General features: G+C 65.9%; 1 protein-coding gene across 2 annotated transcripts in view; it reads right to left on the bottom strand.

The window, feature by feature from the left end:
* PITPNM3 (PITPNM family member 3) overlaps positions 1 to 17,618 on the bottom strand; it is a 73,197-nt gene that overhangs the window by 14,844 nt on the left and 40,735 nt on the right. For both annotated transcript variants that reach the window (XM_043582741.1, XM_043582742.1), the window contains 9 exons: positions 11,122 to 11,198; positions 10,560 to 10,795; positions 8,967 to 9,156; positions 7,561 to 7,683; positions 7,078 to 7,268; positions 4,548 to 4,720; positions 3,193 to 3,363; positions 1,801 to 1,995; positions 1,246 to 1,394 (listed from right to left, as the gene is read on the bottom strand). In XM_043582741.1, the coding sequence (XP_043438676.1) occupies positions 1,246 to 1,394; positions 1,801 to 1,995; positions 3,193 to 3,363; positions 4,548 to 4,720; positions 7,078 to 7,268; positions 7,561 to 7,683; positions 8,967 to 9,156; positions 10,560 to 10,795; positions 11,122 to 11,198 (1,505 nt within the window). The remainder of the gene's footprint in view (positions 1 to 1,245; positions 1,395 to 1,800; positions 1,996 to 3,192; positions 3,364 to 4,547; positions 4,721 to 7,077; positions 7,269 to 7,560; positions 7,684 to 8,966; positions 9,157 to 10,559; positions 10,796 to 11,121; positions 11,199 to 17,618) is intronic.

Raw genomic sequence — 17,618 nt, 5'->3', positions numbered from 1 at the left:
GAGGTGGCGTCTGGACCCCACCCAAGGGGGGGCCGTGGCCAGGAGCAGGCCGCACGTGACTGGAGGCTGGCACCTCCAGTCCCACCCCCTGACCTCTGGGGACCCACGAGGGGCGGGCGGGAGGTCCGGTCGGTCGCCGGTGGCCAATGACTCGATGAGCCGTGCGGTTCGGCGAAGCCTCCAGGAAAACCCCAGAGGACGGGGCTCAGAGAACTTTTACAAGAAGCTGGTGAGGCAGGGAGTGCGGTGTTTCCCCGGGTTCTGGAGGCCGCCCCAGCGGACGGCAGGACCCGAGGCGGGGTTGCCGGACCGTCCATCTCAGGGGCCGGAAGCCCGGGCAACGACCTGCACCCGGAACTGGCGGGGCCGACGCTGCCGTGGGGTCGGCGGGGTCACAACTGGGCTACGCTGCAGGATGCCCCACTGGCGGGGAGAGCCGCTCGGTGGGGGCAAAACCCACCTCAGAATCGGGGCGCCGCGCCCGTCACCGGGACACCCACCACCGGCGACTGCCGAGCCCCAGCCGCCACTCGCCTCCCTTCGTGCTTCTCCGGCCCAGACCCAAGACTCGGTTTCCTGCGCCCTGGCCTGGCCCTGCTCCTCCCCACCCGCAGGAAGCCCCCCAGGTGCTCAGGTGGGCGTCAGGCCCCGCAGCACGGCCCTCGGTCCCTCACGCCCAGATGCCAGCAAGCCTTGCTGTCGCCCCATCCCCGGCCCCCCGGGCCTCCGCACCAGCTCCCGACCCAAAGCCGGGCCCCCAGGCTGGCCTTGTAACGAGCCTGGGGCTTTCTCTCTGGCCCCTCAAGCAGCAGACACAGGACTCCCTTCCCAGAACACGGTCAGGCACGAGCTCTCTCTTTGCTCAGCCCTGCGGTGGCTTCTCGCGGGACACAGAACAGAATCAAACTCCCGCCCTTGGCCACCGACCCCGCCTCCCGGCCCCCTTCCCCCCCCCCCAGGCTCCCCCTCAGTCACCGGCCTCTCCGAGGACACCGAGACCCTCAGAGGAACAGGCATTTATGACTCGTCTCCAGGCGGAACACGGGTCCATTCTCCTGTGCGGTTTCTGTTTAATTTTCCAGAAAGTGCCACGCCATTGACCAGAAGCCAGCGCTCTCCATGAAACCCCCCGTGTGGCCTCGTAACCCCCACGCCCTCCCAGGGCACAGTGTGGCCCGCAAGATAACCTGTTCCCCAGAGAGCAGGACGGGCCCTCCCGAGGGGCCCGGAGAGGGAGAGCAGTACCTGTCTCAGGATGAAGGCTACCACGTCCGTGGACTCCCAGTAGCTGGCGTGGAAGAGGTGGGGCAGGGCCACGGTGGGGAAGGCCGTGAGGACGTCGGGGCAGTACAGGGCGTAGTCGATACGCTTGGCGCCCCACCACTTGGCCGTGACTGTGGGCCCGAGATCCAGGTGAGGACCGTGTGGCCCAGCTGGGCTTTGACCCGAGAGCCAGCGTGGGGCCCCGGCACACGGACCCCGCGGTGAACGGGCCACTCGGGGCGCAGGTCCGGGGCCAGAGCCCCGGACGTGACCACTCAGGTTCCCGTGAGCCACCAGCCCCTTCTCCTGCCTGTCCCCAGGACGAGCCCTGCAACCCAGTCCCCAGCAGCAGGGGCTGGCCCCGTGGAGACAAACGCTGGGGTTACGGCTCGGCCCCGGGGCTCAGTCTGGATGAATTTCCTTTATCGCTCCCAGCCCGACCTCAGCAGCCCCAGCAGTGGACCAGCGCCCGCCCCGGGGCGGTGGGGGGGGTCCCTGTCCCTCAAAGCAGGCAGCGCCCCGAAAACCCTCACTCACTGTGGGAGACGCCCGCGGGGGCCAAGCTGTCTGAGGAGTCTGAGCTGTCGCTGTGTGAGCTGTCCCGGCTCATCCTCCGTGCAGGGCACTGGGCCCCCGGGGCCTGAGGAGGCGGGGCGGGGGCGTCTGGGGGCGGTGGGCTGTCCCGTGAGCCGCCCTCCAGGAAGAGGCCGCTGTGGGCGTGCAGAGCGTCAGCTGGTGGGGGAAGGTCGCGGTCAGGGCCAGGCCGTGTGTCTGGAGCTGCCTGCACCGGGCGGGAGTCTGGGCCCCCCCGGTCCGCTCACCATCACCCCCACCCCACAGGCAGCCCGCACCCCTAACCCCCCGGGGCTCGACGGGGCTCCTGCACCCCAGGGCCCGGCTGGGTCTCACCTCCTCTAAGTTGTGGGTCCCAACCATCCCCTCCGTCTGTGGCAGAACTGCCGAGGGCACCTCCGGAGGCGGACGGTCACCACGTGCCCCTCCACGGACCCCCCCCCCCCCCCCCCCCCGAGGCACAGAGGCCTGCGGCCGAGCCCGGGTGGGAACAGGCGTGTCAGCCAAGGTGCTAGGATGCTCTCCGGGGCTGGGTCTTGCCCCACCCATTTTCGGGTGCACGGGGGAGAGACCGTCTGTGGAAGCTCCTGACGAAGCAGGACTTTGGAAATTAAGTTTCCATTAAAAATGGGGGGGGGGGGTGCTGTTTTTGGATCCTGAATGAGCCTCATGCACGGCACCCCCCCTCCCCCAGTCTGGCCCAAACTTCTGAACAGGCTCTGACCAAACCTCCTCATCCAGCATGTGGAACGCAGGCCCTGATTTCCCAGCCCCGACCGCCAACGCCGGCCTCCCCTGCCCGTGCCTGGTTCGCTCCGTGTCAGCCCTGGAGACCACTGGCCTCCCCCAGACCCACCTGCCCTGTTCCCGCTGCTCCTTCCACCCACAAGTGCCCCCCGACCCCCATCCTCCAGCTCTGCTCCGCCTGTCCAAATGCCGTGGCCAAAGGCCCCCTCTTCCGTGATGCCCACCGGGATGACACACTCCTGGCCCTGCACCTCCAGGGGCGAGGCTGGGGAACAACACCCAGCACAGATCCCTGGGCTTGCACTCAGGTCTGATGGCTCGAGCAGCGTGCTGGCCCCAGGAGCCCGTCAGGGGCAGAGCCTGGCCTCCGGGCCCCAAGACGCCCCCGACAGAGCAGGGGTGCACACAGGTGAGCAGCTGTTTCCGCCCCCTCCTCCTGCTCTGGAGCACGTGGCCCCTGGTCAGCGGGGAGTCCAGTCCCTCCTTCGGCCAGCGCGTGGAGAGCCTGGACCAGAGAGGGTGGCCCTGGAGTGCCACCCGGCGGGGCCCAGCCCCCGGCTCAGCACGCTCACACAACCGCGCCCCCCCCCACAACCGCCGAGAGCCTACCCAGCAGGAGGGACTGCCCGTCGCCCAGCGGGAACCTCTGGTAGCGGGGCACGCTGACGGGTGGCACCAGGTGGAACTTGGGCTCCAGCAGGGGCTCCAGCCGCGAAGCAGAGGGGTCCGCGCAGTGGAAGAAACTGTAGACCTGGCTACAGGCGGGACGCATCTGGAAGCCTGAGGGGGACAGAGAGGACGTGGGGGAAGCCCCTTGCCAGTTCCTGCTCCCTTGGGCCCAGCAGGCTTCCTTGAGTGCGGCTTCGGGTGGCCCACTCCTCTGCTCAAGAACATGCCGTGGCTCCCTGCTACCAACAGGACCAAAGCCATCGTGCTGCGTTTGGCATTCAGGGCCTTGCCAACCTGCCCCACCAGGAGCGGCGCTCTAGGCCCCAGGGCTGCGGCCGGCGCTCCTCTGCAGTTCCCCACCCCGGCCTGCCGGCTGCCCCTCTCTGTGCCTTTGCTCAGGCAGCCCCTCTTCCACGCAGGCCTTCCCTCCACTGTTGCCCCTGCTCGGTCTCCTGCAAATCCTTCCGGCGTCCGCGAACTCTCCATGTGATCTACCAGGCAGACCCAGGATCTCTCAGTCGGAATCAGCGGCCCCTTCCCCAGCCGCTCAGCCCCCAGGCAGGCGGGAGACAGGGCTCGAGGCTGGCCAGAGCCGCAGAACACTTCTCCCCCCAGCCCGGCAGGTGTCTTCCCCCGAGGCCTCCCCGTGTCCCCCTCCCCCGGGGTGGGGGGACTGAAGGGTCCGGAATCCGGAGTCCTGGGAGACCCAGGTCCCCTCGCCAACTTGGAGGCGGCGTGGGATTCCGTCTCACCCCTCCCCACTTCAAGGAGAGCCCCTCCCTTCTCCGTCCCACGGTGGCGGCTGCTGGGGAGCGCTGTGGAAAAGGAGTTTGAGAAGCCCTGACGTGTGGGCCTTGAGGTGCCCCTGCCGCTTGTCCCCTCAGACTCACTGCTAAACCACAGGCCGGTGCACATCACCTCACTGTGTATCTCAGAGCACTGGGGGCAGGTGCTCAGGCCACGGGCACTAAGGCGGGCCTGGGACTGTGCGGGGGTCGGGGAGGTCGCCCCGGCCGCAGAAGGTCTGCCTGGGGGTGCCGGGGAAGGAGGGCGGCAGGAGGGTAAATGTGGCTTCTCCTCCTGTGGAGCATGACAACTGTCCACGTGGGGCATGTGACAGGGAGGTGAAACCCACCGGGGCTGGCTCACCTTTGCCCCACCCGGGGAGGCTGCCCCTCCCTCCCCCCTCCCCATACCCCACCCCTCCCTGCACCCCCCCACCGTCCCCTAGCCGGAGGCCCCGACACCGTGGTCCAGAGACACAAGGCCTCTCAGGCCCCGGCAGCGCCACCCACCGTCCAGTCCCGGCAGCACTGTCCTCCGCATGGCCAGGACCAGGCCCAGGGGCGAGCCAAAGAGGAAGAAGTCGGACACGTCGAAGTCCAAGCGACCCAGGCTGACCTCGGGCGGCGGGAGCCCCCCAGCCGCGGGGGGCTCGGCCTCGTCCTTCAGCACGTTCGAGTGGATGCTGCCCAGGGGAGAGAGCCCCGGGAGGGCGGTCAGCGAAGGAGCGGGGGTGCGTAGGCTGAGCGGGGAGTGCCCAGCCCACCGCCTCCGCGGCGGGGCCCGGAGTCAGAGCCCACCGGCCAGCCCGGAGAGCTGACGGCCACCCTGGCGCGGGCCACCGGGGCCCGGCCGACGGCCCTTTTCCTCTGAAGGGCCAGACGGTAAATGGTTTAGACCGCGGGGCCGTACGGCCTCCGTCACATCTACCCAACTCTGCCGTTGTCACCTGCCGGCAGCCAGAGACCGTACTTGGACAGACGCTCACGGCCACGATCCGGTAAAACATTTTCTCAGCTGGGCTGAGGGCCTAAGAGCACCTAAGCATCCTGCAGGCTGGCAGGCCTGCCCCATCGGGCCGGCTTCGCAAGGGCCCCGGGTGAGCTCCCGCACCGTCTGCCGGCGGAGCCTGGCCTGGCCAGTACGCAGACCAGCCGGACGGAGCCGGTCCTGCAGAATCGGGCAAGTTCATTGTCACCCGGGTCCCAGGCCACCTGCAGAACCAGGTGCAGACAGCGTGCGCTTCCCTCCCGCACCACCTGCACAGGGAGCAGGGCTTGAAGAGAAAGGTGGGACACACAGAACTGCCCCCAGTCCCAGCCCGGGCGCCACTGCTCCCGAGAGCCGGGCCGATGCTGTTCCGGACCCAGAGCGGCTGCCGAGGCCTGGCGGGCAGGAAAGCCGGGCGCCCCTGGACCGTCCAGGTGGCACTTAAGTGCAGCTCAGGGTGTGAGACGATCCAGTGGGATCCCGTGATCTACGAATCAAGTAACTGAACGCAAATTCAACTAGAATATTCCAGATGGAGGAGAGAGGGAATTTGAGAAATAACAACGGAAAGAGCGCGGGCCAGTCCCCCGCCGGCGGTGCGTGAGGGGTCGGGGTAGCCAGATCTGAGTCCTCGGGCTCCTGTCTCTCCCCGCGAGGACAGCGCCGGCGTCTGACGAAACTGCCATCTGTCCCTACGCTAGAGGGACAAGCTGGCTGAGCTGAACCGGCTACCAGAAGCCTCCAACTTCTTGTCGCCCTCCGGATTTGGGGCCTTCCTAAGGACTTTTCAAGAGCGAACCAGAAAAGTCACGACTTCACCCTGCAAGCCTGATGCGAACTGAGGCTGACAGAGGGGCTTCGAACAGTCAGAGATTTGAATGTGCGGGGCCTTTGATGGAAGGATTTCTCTTCGGGGAACGAATGCACCCGAATGAAACAGCCCTACACACGCGCAAACGTTTACGCACGCTGTAACTTCCCAGAACTGGAAGGAGCCAAGTATCCAATTAATGGGATGAAGGGAGCTGTCTGTCCGCTCACCCAGTGAAACGCTCCCCGTTAAGAATATTTACCGAATACGTATTACGTAGGCAAAGGATCAGAAAAGATCCCGGTAGAAGGGTTCTTTTTCCAAGGAAAACTAAACGCAAAGGACGTACAAAATACGTACAAAGAGGAAGACCCCAAAGCGGTCACAGGGGACCTATTTTGCAAACCTCCTGATGGCCCCGTGACACTTGCCCCTTGGGTAAGAAAGGAGCGAGGACAGACAGGGCAGAGAACGGAGGGACAGCGCGGAACAAGGCCTGCTTTCCTAGGTGGGTCCCTTGTGCCCTGATGAGTGTGCCCGTAACTCACTCAACTCTGCAGAAGGGACCGCACCAGGGACCAGGAGTCGGAGTCCGGCCCCAGCTGCTCGGCGCTGGCCGTGTGATCCCAGGACGCTTCCCGGCCTCCAGGAGCCTCCACTGCCCCGTCTGACAAACAGAACGACCCCCGGAGCGGCTCGCAAAACACACCCGCATCCACTTTCCCACCGCCTTTTCTTTTTTTTTTTTTTTAATTTTTTTTTTCAACGTTTATTTATTTTTGGGACAGAGAGAGACAGAGCATGAACGGGGGAGGGGCAGAGAGAGAGGGAGACACAGAATCGGAAACAGGCTCCAGGCTCCGAGCCATCAGCCCAGAGCCCGACGCGGGGCTCGAACTCCCGGACCGCGAGATCGTGACCTGGCTGAAGTCGGACACTTAACCGACTGCGCCACCCAGGCGCCCCTCCACCGCCTTTTCTTAAGCAGCAGTGAAGCGGGCCGGGTGTAATTTTCCCTTTGCCAGAGGCTGACACTGAGCGTCCGCGACGCTGGAGGGCCGTCCCTCCCTCCGCAAGTCGGGACGGCGCAGGGACGGGGCGCAGGGCCCACGGGGAGTGGCCGGGGTCCCAGCCTCTCCGCGCCCATCTACAGGCCTCCCGAAAGGGCCTGGGCCCCAGGGCCGGTCCTCACCGCCCCGGACGCCGCACTGGAAGGAAGACGGGGCCCGGGAGGCGGCTACCTGGACAGGAAGGCATGATGCTGGCCGATGGCCTCACAGTCGTAGGTGGAGGAGTCGCTCTGTTTCCGAGGCAACGGCCTCTGGGGCTCCGAGGCGTCCTCGTCCGGCACGCCGGAGACGTCAATGCTGCTCTTGCTGAGACGCTTGCTGCCGGCCAGACCGCACGCCTCGTCCGCCACGACGGGGGCGTCCTTTGGGGTCACGCAGAGGACAGGAGAGCACTGCAGCCACCACAGACTCCGGGGCCCCGCGTCCTCCCCCCGGCGCGGATGAACCCCTTTCTCCCCAGACGCGGGAAGGAGCGCGGCAGCCACCGAGTCACGGCGGGGTTTCGGCCCGGGGCGACCCACCGCGGGTCCGGACGTAGGCGCCCGACCCCGGCCTAAACCCGCCCTCCTCCCGTAGGGCAACACTTCCGGGGTGAAGGCCCGCCTCGCCTCCCCAGGACAGGCCCCTCCCCGACCCCCACCGGCTGGCCCGCACCTGGGTGCTGCTGATGCTGCCCTTCCGGCTGCTGCCGCCCGGACTGTCACCCGAGGGCCCCGCGCTGTAGCAGATGGCATCGAAGGCCAGGAGGCCCCCCACACAGTCCCCGATGAGACACACCTGGGACACACACAGCCGGGGCTAAAGGTCCGCCCGCCGCTGACCCACCGCCCCCGTACCCGGCCAGAGCACCAGTCCCCTGTCCCTGGCAGAATAAGGGACCTGTCCCGGAGAGCCACTGACAGAACCCCTGTGGGGGATGGGTGTTCATGCTGGGTCAGGGTCGGCCTGAGGGCAGCAGTCAAACTAGGGTCAGGGTCAGCGTAAGGACAGCAGTCAGGCCAGGGTCAGGGGTCAGACTCGGGTCAGGGTCAGCCCGAGGACAGCAGTCAGACCAGGGTCAGGAGTCACACTCGGGTCAGGGTCAGCGTAAGGACAGCAGTCAGGCCAGGGTCAGGGGTCAGACTCGGGTCAGGGTCAGCCTGAAGGCAGCTGTCAGGCCAGGGTCAGGGGTCAGACTCAGGTCAGGGTCAGCCTGAAGGCAGCTGTCAGGCCAGGGTCAGGGGTCAGACTCGGGTCAGGGTCAGCCCGAGGACAGCAGTCAGACCAGGGTCAGGAGTCACACTCGGGTCAGGGTCAGCGTAAGGACAGCAGTCAGGCCAAGGTCAGGGGTCAGACTCGGGTCAGGGTCAGCCTGAAGGCAGCTGTAAGGCCAGGGTCAGGAGTCACACTCGGGTCAGGGTCAGCGTAAGGACAGCAGTCAGGCCAGGGTCAGGGGTCAGACTCAGGTCAGGGTCAGCCTGAAGGCAGCTGTCAGGCCAGGGTCAGGGGTCAGACTCGGGTCAGGGTCAGCCTGAAGGCAGCTGTCAGGCCAGGGTCAGGGGTCAGACTCGGTTCAGGGTCAGCCCGAGGACAGCAGTCAGACCAGGGTCAGGAGTCACACTCGGGTCAGGGTCAGCGTAAGGACAGCAGTCAGGCCAAGGTCAGGGGTCAGACTCGGGTCAGGGTCAGCCTGAGGACAGCAGTCAGACCAGGGTCAGGAGTCACACTCGGGTCAGGGTCAGCGTAAGGACAGCAGTCAGGCCAGGGTCAGGGGTCAGACTCGGGTCAGGGTCAGCCTGAAGGCAGCTGTCAGGCCAGGGTCAGGGGTCAGACTCAGATCAGGGTCAGCCTGAAGGCAGCTGTCAGGCCAGGGTCAGGGGTCAGACTCAGATCAGGGTCAGCCCGAAGACAGCAGTCAGGCCAGGGTCAGGAGTCACACTCGGGTCAGAGTCAGCGTAATGACAGCAGTCAGGCCAGGGTCAGGGGTCAGACTCAGGTCAGGGGTCAGACTCGGGTCAGGGTCAGCCTGAGGACAGCGGTCAGGCTAGGTCAGGGCTGGTTAGGGAGGCAGGCTGTCATACCTGCCCACTGAAGCCGATTCCGTCAGGGGACTTGAGGAACTCTGTGTAGACCTGGTTGGCCCGCTCGATGACGGTGGCCACTGCGTCTTGGTACCGCGGAGAGGAGATGGCCAGCAGGGGCAGGGCGGCCAGGGGGACGTGGTCCTGGCTGTTGCCGAGGCAGCCCTCATCGTGGCTGTAGGGGTTCAGGCTGCAGACAGGGTCAAGGTAAGGCTGGCCGGGCTCAGGCAGGGGCAGGTCTGGGGCTGCGCGCCGGGCAGAGGAGAGCACGGGCCGGCCGTGGCTAGGCCCCTGCTCGGGGCCCTCGAAGCAGAACCAGGCAGGAGCCACAAGAAACAAAGTGCAGGTAGGGGCATCGTCCCCGCGCCAGCCCGGGATGCGGGCCTGGCGTCTCCTGGCCGGCCACCTTCCCCTGCCCTCTTCTGCACGGCCCCAAGGGACACCCCGATTTGGAGGAAGCCGCCTGGTGTGGATCAGGGTGGGGACGTATCATAGCAGACTTCCCGGAGGAGGTGCAATCTGGACTAGGCCTCAAGGAAGGCTTTACGGATGCTACAGACGAGGAGAGAGAGGGTTCCAGGCAAGGGGACCTGCGTCAGCCACAGCTTGGAGATGGACACGTAGCTGTGCGCATGACATGGTGTGCACCGTCCTGGGGCGAGGGTCCAGGGCCGCGGGCTTTGCAGAAAGGTGTGAGCCCAGAAAGGACCGAGAGCTTGCTCTACGGCATCCTCGCTGCCCTGCTTCCCACGTGCAAGCCCTTCCCTCTGCCGTAGCTCAGACCCCTCAGGGACCAGCTCCTGCCCGGCCCCCACCCCCACCCTGCCCGCCGTGGTCCCCTGGGGCATCAGAGCCGGCTGGCTGGAGCCCCCGCCCCACCCCACCCCCACCCAGGGCCCGACATGACCCCACTGGGGACGGGAGGGGGGGGAGGAACCAGGCCTGGGGAGCTTGATGCCTTATCCCCTGCAGCCGGCTTCTCTGTGGGGACCCGGACACCCTCTCCCCGGCCCACTGTCCTCGAGAGAGCGCCATCCACGCTGGAGGACGAAGCTGCGAGTCACACTAGCGCTCAGCGTCCTCGCAAACACTCCACGCAGTGCTCCCGACGCGATCGTCCCCACGTTACAGATGACACAGGCCGGGGAAGGTTCCCTGGCTCTTCCCGGGCGTCCAGAGCGCATGGCCCGCCCGCATCAGAACACACACCCGCACCGGCCTCTGACCGTGCGGCGGGAAAGCCAGGCTGCCCGGGTTCGATTCCCGGCTCCATTCTCTGGGTAACCCTGGGGGCAACTGCTGGGCCTCCCGGGGCCTCAGCGTCCTCGGGGCCAGGGGACCAGGGCCTACTGAGCACAGGGAGCCAGCACCGCCGGGCTCGGCAGGGCAGGGCAGGCCGGGCGCACACCTGCTAACTGCTCGGGACCCTCGCTGACCACTCCCCGCCAGCGTGTTCATGGCCAGTCAGCGCCTGACATCCCGTGGACGCCCCGGCAGGCACCCCCCGCGCCCCCCCCCCCCCCCCCGCCGGGACAGCACTCCCTCGTCAACCCCACCAACCTTGGCCAGTCCACGTGGGCAGAAGGGACTCACTTAGAGACGAGCGAGAAGGCCTCGGAGCAGACGGCAGGACAGGGCACGAACTTGATGAGGATGTGGCCCAGGGCCGCCGGGAAGTGGGCGCGCGTGACCTTCTCCAGCACGGAGCCGAAGGTGTGGATGTCGGCCGCCTTGCAGGCCGGGTCCCCCGCACCCGTGTCCAGGACGTTGCCCCCGTGGAGCACCAGCAGGAGCACGTGCGTCTTGCAGGAGCGCCGCGGGCAGCCTTCCTGAGGAGGACATTGGGCAGGGTAGACACGGAAGGCAGGGAGAGGGGGCGCAGGCGCGGGGACTCTCGGCCCCCGGTGTGGCCCCCCGTGCACGCAGAGGGGGCCGCCCAGGCTGCTGGCGGAGCAAGCCCCTCGCTGTCAAGGCCCCAAGGGCCCCAAGAGACCCTTCTTGAGGGGGTCTGAGCCGGAGGCCCAGAGACAGACAAGGACCTGCCCAGGGTCGCACGGCAAGTCCGGTGAAGAGCAAGTCAAATGTCCACCGGCCTGGGGGTCCCCCTGAAGTCCTGACCACAGGGAGCCCAGACACCACCAGGAGCCCCGCCCACCTCATTGTCTTCATGGATCTCGATGCTGCCCTGGGCGGGGAACCTCTGTCTTCTCAAGGAAACCCGATACAGTTCTCCTGCAGGGGGACAGAGGACTCAGCACCTGCAGGCCTCCCTCCCTGGAGCCCCAGCGTCCCCGGGGACCCAGCTGGAATGACAGCGTCCAGCCCCCGCCTCCAGACCAACACAACCAGAAGCCGTTGTCCCCCCAGGGCCGGGCCAGCGCACACGCCATCCCCGAGGCGAGGGAGGGTGTCCCGGAAGAGGCTGTCCTGCTTCCCTCGCCAGTAACAACAGCAACCACGTGCGTGCCATCGGGGGACCTCTAGTGAGGGACGGAAATGGGGGCCGAGCACCCTCCTGAAAAGTGGAGAGCTGCATATTTTAAAACTGTCTGCTTGGAGCCATCAGAGCCGTAGCAAGGCCTTGAATGAGGGGACTCGGGGCCCAGGGCAGGTGGACCCCCAGAGAGGCAAGGCAGCGTTTGGGTGACCTCTGGGGTGAGGCCCCTGTCACCCCCCCCCCCCCACCGCCAAGAAAGGCTGTCCTCATTTCCTTCAGCTGCCACCCCTCCTCTGGGGCCTCCAGGCCTGAGCCCCTGGTCCCTCTAATGCAGGGACCCGCAGGCGACAGCCGAGAAGCAAATCTGGCCCGCGCCCATTGCTGTTAATAAAGTTTTACTGGAACACCGCTGCGCTCAGTGGTTCACATGCGTCTGTGGCTGCTCGCACACGGGCCTCAGCGACAGAGTTACACAGTTGCACGAGTCCTCACAGCCTGCCAAGCTGGGAGTATTTACCGGCTGGCCCTGACAGAGAAGGCTGTGTGATCTAACACCTACATTCCCAATGTCACCGTGCTGGGCTCTCGGGTGGAGAGAGACCTCAAAGACACCCCGCGGCCCCCTCGCTGCCCACCTGGGGCCGCCTGCCATCCTGAGGAACCCACCCACCCACCACGCTGACCTTGCTTCCTCTCTGTTCTCCCCACAAGGAGGATGTTATTTTGTATGTGTCTGGACCACGTGGCGAGACTGTGGACCACTCGTGTGCTTTCAGTGACGGCGAACTCACTCCCTCACTCCTGAAGCAGCCAGCGGCATGCTGGGACGGCCCTTGCCTTCTTGGCCCCCCCCCACCCCACCCGAACCTGCTGCACCTCTTAGGGGTCATGTGGGGGAGGGTCCTTCCGGGGCTCTGCGGGCAGGGGTGCAGCAGGTGTGGGTGGGAGCCTGACCGAGGGTCTGGGTTAGGACACCCTACCCCCCACCTTCCTGGCCCCAGGGTACTCAGCAAAGAACACGAAACCAGAAGTGTAATTCTGAATGATTCGGTCCTTCCGGTTACCGCCCTGGTCTAAGGGTAACTGCTTTATGGGCTCAGGGCTCCCGCCCACACAGACAGGAATTCGTTCCCTAAAGGATGGAGGGGTGGCCAGGAGGAGGAGGAGGAGGGAACGAGGCCAGGCTTGCCTGGGACTTCCCCCGGCTCCTTCCAGCGGCTCACATCCTGGGGACCTTGCCCTGGACCCCGTGCTCAGGACAGGCTCCTGACAAAACACAGAACCGGCTTGGGTTTTGCTGAGCACGTATTACGTCCCAGGCACTGTCACCTAGTCCCCACACCGCCCCTGAGTTCTGGTCCTCTGGGTATCAGCCCCATTTTCAGACGAGGAACCAAGGCTCATACATCCTGGCTCATGTGCCCCAGGCCGCAGGGTTAGGCTGAGCGGCCGGCACCCAAGTCCCACGCCCAACCCAGGACAGTGCTGGCGAGTGGTACCTCTAGGCCTGCCACGCACACACCGCCCCAGAGCAAAGCAGCCATGTTCCGTGGTGCGTGTGGCCTCGTGCGTGGCTCCAGGGCTGGTAAGACCAGGAACTGTGTGCAGCTGAGGTCCCCTCTGGCCCCGGGGGACCCCTCACCCCTGAGGCCGGGAGACACCCGGTTTGGACAGCACCCACATCCACATCTTGCCCCCGCCCGCGGTGTGAGTGGGCCCTCGGCTTCTCAGTTTCCTCTTCTGGACGCGAGGATGACAGAGGCCACCCCCGGGGCGGGGCCGAGGATAAACGAGCTCATACACACACAGGCCTCAGAGCGGGGCTCCTGGCTCCAGGTGGGGGGGCGGGGCTGGGACTGACAGGGTCGTCCTCAGCACCCCTCGCCCCTTCCCTGGCCACGGCAGCCGAAGACATCTTGCTCGGGGGACAGAGGGGAGGCCTCGCCTGCAGACCTAGATCCTGCCCCCGGGAGTGGGCTAACGTGACTGGAGGGCCCTCCAGGAAGGCACGTCTCCAGCATCAGCAGAGGCCCCTGTGGAACCCAGGAAGGCAGCCCGCGCCTCCCGCCCCTGCCCTGCCCACAGCGCTGTGCTCTCGAAGAGCCAGGCGTCCCCACCACAGTAATGGAGGCCACTGGTTCGCCCACCAGACACGGCAGGCTCGCTCCTCCTTGCCTCGTGCTGAGCCCTGTGCCTGGGACGGCCTTCCTCCCCGGGGAAACCAGCAAACTCCTACCTGTCCTTCAAAACCCTGCTCAATCGTCCTGACATCTGGAAAGCCTTCTCAGAGCCACTGAGGCAGAGATGGAGACCTCACAACATGCTCAGCAGGGCCCGGCTCACTGTCATTGCTGCGATCAACTCGGGGCCCCTTGACAGCCGCGATCCCCTGCTGTCACGGTCTGGCGTGGCGTTTTTGGGAAAACTCACTCCAAGCAAAGATCCCAGGGTGCACACAGCCCGTGAGGTACCTCTATGCTCGTCAGCGCCGGGGAGAAATTGGGCTCAGGGAAGTGTCACCCGCTGGGATGTGCGTCTCCTGAAAGTCCCAGGGCAGCTGGCGTCAGGGAACCGAACGAGTTCTGGGCCTGGGCCTCGTCGGTCCTCCTCCACAGGCTCCCCCAGAGCCCCCGGTGACACAAGCCGCCGGCAGGGTCTGGCGTGGCGGGGAGCCCCAGACCCGTTTCCGCCAGCATGGCCCTATCCAGGCGGGTCCCTGCCGAGCCCAGATTTGGGGCGGGGTGGGCCCCCGGCCGCCTACTGACCCCGGCGCCCGCCCCCAGCACTCCCGCCAGCTGAAGAGCAGAGACTGCTTTTCCTTAATCGCAACCTTGGAGAGGCACACACTGCGATCATCCTTTAATGACCCAAGTGCCACACTCCTCTTGAGACAGGGGCCGAGGTCGGCACCCACGCGCTTGGCACGCAGAGCAAAGCGGCACCGGCTTGGTCGAGGGGCCCACTGCCTCTGCCCCTCCCGCTGCCGGGCCGCGGGGACCCGCAAGGGCTGGGGGCTGGGGGCGCCCCTGGCTGGAGCTGGGCGCCCCGTCCCGTCACCCCTGCCCTCCAGGGAGCACAGCTGGGCCCAGCTTGCGACCGTGTGGCCCACAGGAGCACCCGGTCCTCTGTGAGCTCACGGACGCACACACACCACACGCTCGGCCGCAAGCGCGAATCCTGGGGAAGAACCCAGTGGCTCTGTGACCTCGCCCTGAGTGCGACGCGGGGCGTGTCCCTCCCTGGGAGCTCACAGGAGGAGGTACAGCCTCATTGCACGGCCAGCGGGGGCTCCGGCCACGGCCCCAGGCCCCCAGGCGAGCGTCCGGGACAAGCACACACAGCAAGCGGGCGTGGAAGGTCCAGGGGCGGGAGCGGCCCGCCCAGCCCGAGGGTGGTTCTGTTTGGATGGTGGGACGACGGCTGGTGGTTTTCCTAACCGTCCTGTATTTTCCAATTTTTCTCCAGCGAGTGAGCCCATATGTAAGTCTAAAACCATTTACGAGCGTGTCCGCTGATCACACAGCACAAGTATCTGTCACGCTTACAACAGGAACGCCTTAGACAAGCTGCGGTCCCCTACTTTGCCCCACGCGAACCCCTCAGACAGAACAGGGAAATGCCCTGCCCTCTGGGAGCTGACCGCCGGCGGCGAGGGGACCCGAGAAGGACCGTCTGCGGACGGAATACACCTGAAACACAATCAGTGAACCAAGATCCTGCGTTCGGGTTTGGGTTCCAAAACCGGGTTGACACCATGGAGGCCTCCTGGTCCACCGGCTGGGCCCAGAGACACCTCGATGAGCCTGAGGACCTCGGGGCCCTGGGGTCGTGCGACACAGGCCTAGGCTGTGCAGGGGGCCTCCAAGGCTGCGGGCACGTCCCTGCCCCCACAGCTCAGGCCACTCTGGGGGCTCACGCGGGGCCCCGCCAGGGGGAAAAGCAGGCTCGAGGACGCGTGGCACCTGCCCGCCAATCCCCAGGAGCTGGGTCTGGGTCACCAGACAGAGGGCAGAGCCCCGCGAACGGGGTGGGGCGGTTTCTGGGGGGTGCCGAGTCTCAGCACTCAGGAAAGGTTCACAGTCGTCCAGGAGGGGCCAGGAGGAAGGAGCGAGTGGATGCGGGGCAGTGCAGGGTGGGGGTGGACGCTGAGGCCCCGCTGAGACAACTTAACCATTCCAGGGTCAGAACCCAACCCGGTCAGCCTGGATCCACCAGCCCACGGGGCCCAAACCCCGGAGGGCCGCTCAGCACCCCACGGAGGTGCAGTCCCAGACTAAGACCCCAGAGGGTCTGGGCCCCAGATCTAGCCCCTAGAAGCACACTGTCGGGGGCAGTAGAGGGGCCACACCCCGGGGGGAGGGGGTGCCAGGCCCAGACTGGGGGAGGCACCATCTTGAGTCAGGCCCCAGGGAGACGTCAGACACACTAGAGACCCTCCTGGCCCGGGCAGGGCTCAGCACCCCGTTCCAGTGCCTCCTCGGCATGTGCCCGGGGTCCCGGTCCTCCTCCAGGGTCTCAGGCCTCCCTACACTCACAAGGGAGCAGGGTGCCCTCCCTGGTTTACAGATGAGAAAGCAGGGGCTCAGGAGGGGCCGTGATCCCCGTGTGGGTGAAGCGCTGGGGACGTGGACCCCAGGCATGGCGTCGGCACAGGACAAGGTACCCAGAGCAGGGAGTCGCTCGGCTAATGATCCTAAAAGGCCTTTTCCTCACCCCCCAGATCAGCAATCACCGTGCCGCCCAGCGTGGGGGGGGACAGCCCTTCCCCATTCGTGGTCGGTGACAGGAGAAACCGTTCGACCCTGAGCGGGGCGGTTTGGAACGTCATTCGAAGCACCGAGCACCCGCGACGCCCCGGGACGGAGCCTTGGCGCGGAAAGGCACACGTGCACGCTGAGCATCGCCACGCCGCTCGTGAAACCAACGGAGAACCACCTGCGTGCCCAGCCCTGGGGGACCGGCCGGCGCATCCACGGCAGTGAGCCAGGACGCGGGTAGGGAGACCGGTGCGCCCCCCCGTGGCCCGAGATGCGGACGTCACCCCGTGTGTCGTCCTCCGAGGGGGGCCAGGAGGGAAGGCACCGTCTGCTCCCGTCTGCGTGCGGCACGAACAGAGACACGCATAAGCGGGTGTTCGTGGAGGTGTTCGGTTCCCGGGGAATCCCGCTGCCTCTGGGAGGGGCCAGGTGAGCCCACGCGTGCGTCGCGTCTGTTCCGCCAGGAATCCGACCGTCTCCCTGCGCTGCCCGCTCAGAAGAGCTTCCAGTGCCCGTGTAGCGGGCGGCGACTTTTCTGAGACAGTAATTCCGATTTCTTCCCGCTTGGGCTTCTGTGCCGCTGGGGAGGTCTGCGGCACGGCTTCCTGGGCTGTTTCCAGAAGCTCTTTTGTTCCCAGGAGAAAAGGATTTGGGGAAACAGATTCTCTCAGGCTGAAGACAGACCCCCGCCCCCACCCACGTTGGTCTCAGCCTCCCTACGAGGGCTCCGGACAGGGCCGGACCGCCGGCCGGGGCCGCAGAGCAGGACACCGGGGACCGCCGGCTGGGGCTCCCCGGTGTGGACCGACGGTGGGGCAGGGTGCTGGGCCGCTACCTGCGCGCCCGTGGGTTTCCCTAAGCCTGTGAACAAGGTCCTTTCAGGGGACCCTCCCCCAGTTCTGTGTTGGCACAGCCTTCCTTTCCCTGCCGGGACCCTGACAGAGTCATGCACTAAATTCTAACAGCTCCATGCAAATCGTGTGCTGTGGTCCCACCTCCCCTCGGAGCTCAACCCCTGAGCCGCAGGATGGTTTTCAAACCTCTCCTCCCTCTCACCAAGGGGCCTTTGCACATTCTGCCCCCCAAGCCTGGACTCTCCTTCATGCTGCTGTGCCAAATATTTCCTGTGAAACTTCCGTCCTTCCTGTCCTCCCCTCGAAGCAGCTGGCTTTCCTTCCCAGGGGGAGTCCTCATACTTAGCTCTGTGGTCACTCCATCTGCCGTCTCCTCCACCCCCAGGCCGTGAGGTCCTTAAAGGCTGCAGCCGGGCTCGTTTACGTTCCATTTTATCCCCAAAGACTATGAAGATGCTGGCACATAAAAGATACTCGTGAAATATTTTTCAAACAGACGGAACCAACAATCTGTTCCCGTCTTAGACCCTTACGAGTGTCAAAAGCCACATGTGTCCCCAGCAAAGCGCAGACACGACACGGATAGACCCACGTGAACACACAC

The sequence above is a fragment of the Prionailurus bengalensis genome, chromosome E1 (assembly GCF_016509475.1).
Source record: "Prionailurus bengalensis isolate Pbe53 chromosome E1, Fcat_Pben_1.1_paternal_pri, whole genome shotgun sequence".
NCBI classification, from domain to species: domain Eukaryota; kingdom Metazoa; phylum Chordata; class Mammalia; order Carnivora; family Felidae; genus Prionailurus; species Prionailurus bengalensis.
This window is presented reverse-complemented; position numbering and strand designations above follow the sequence as displayed.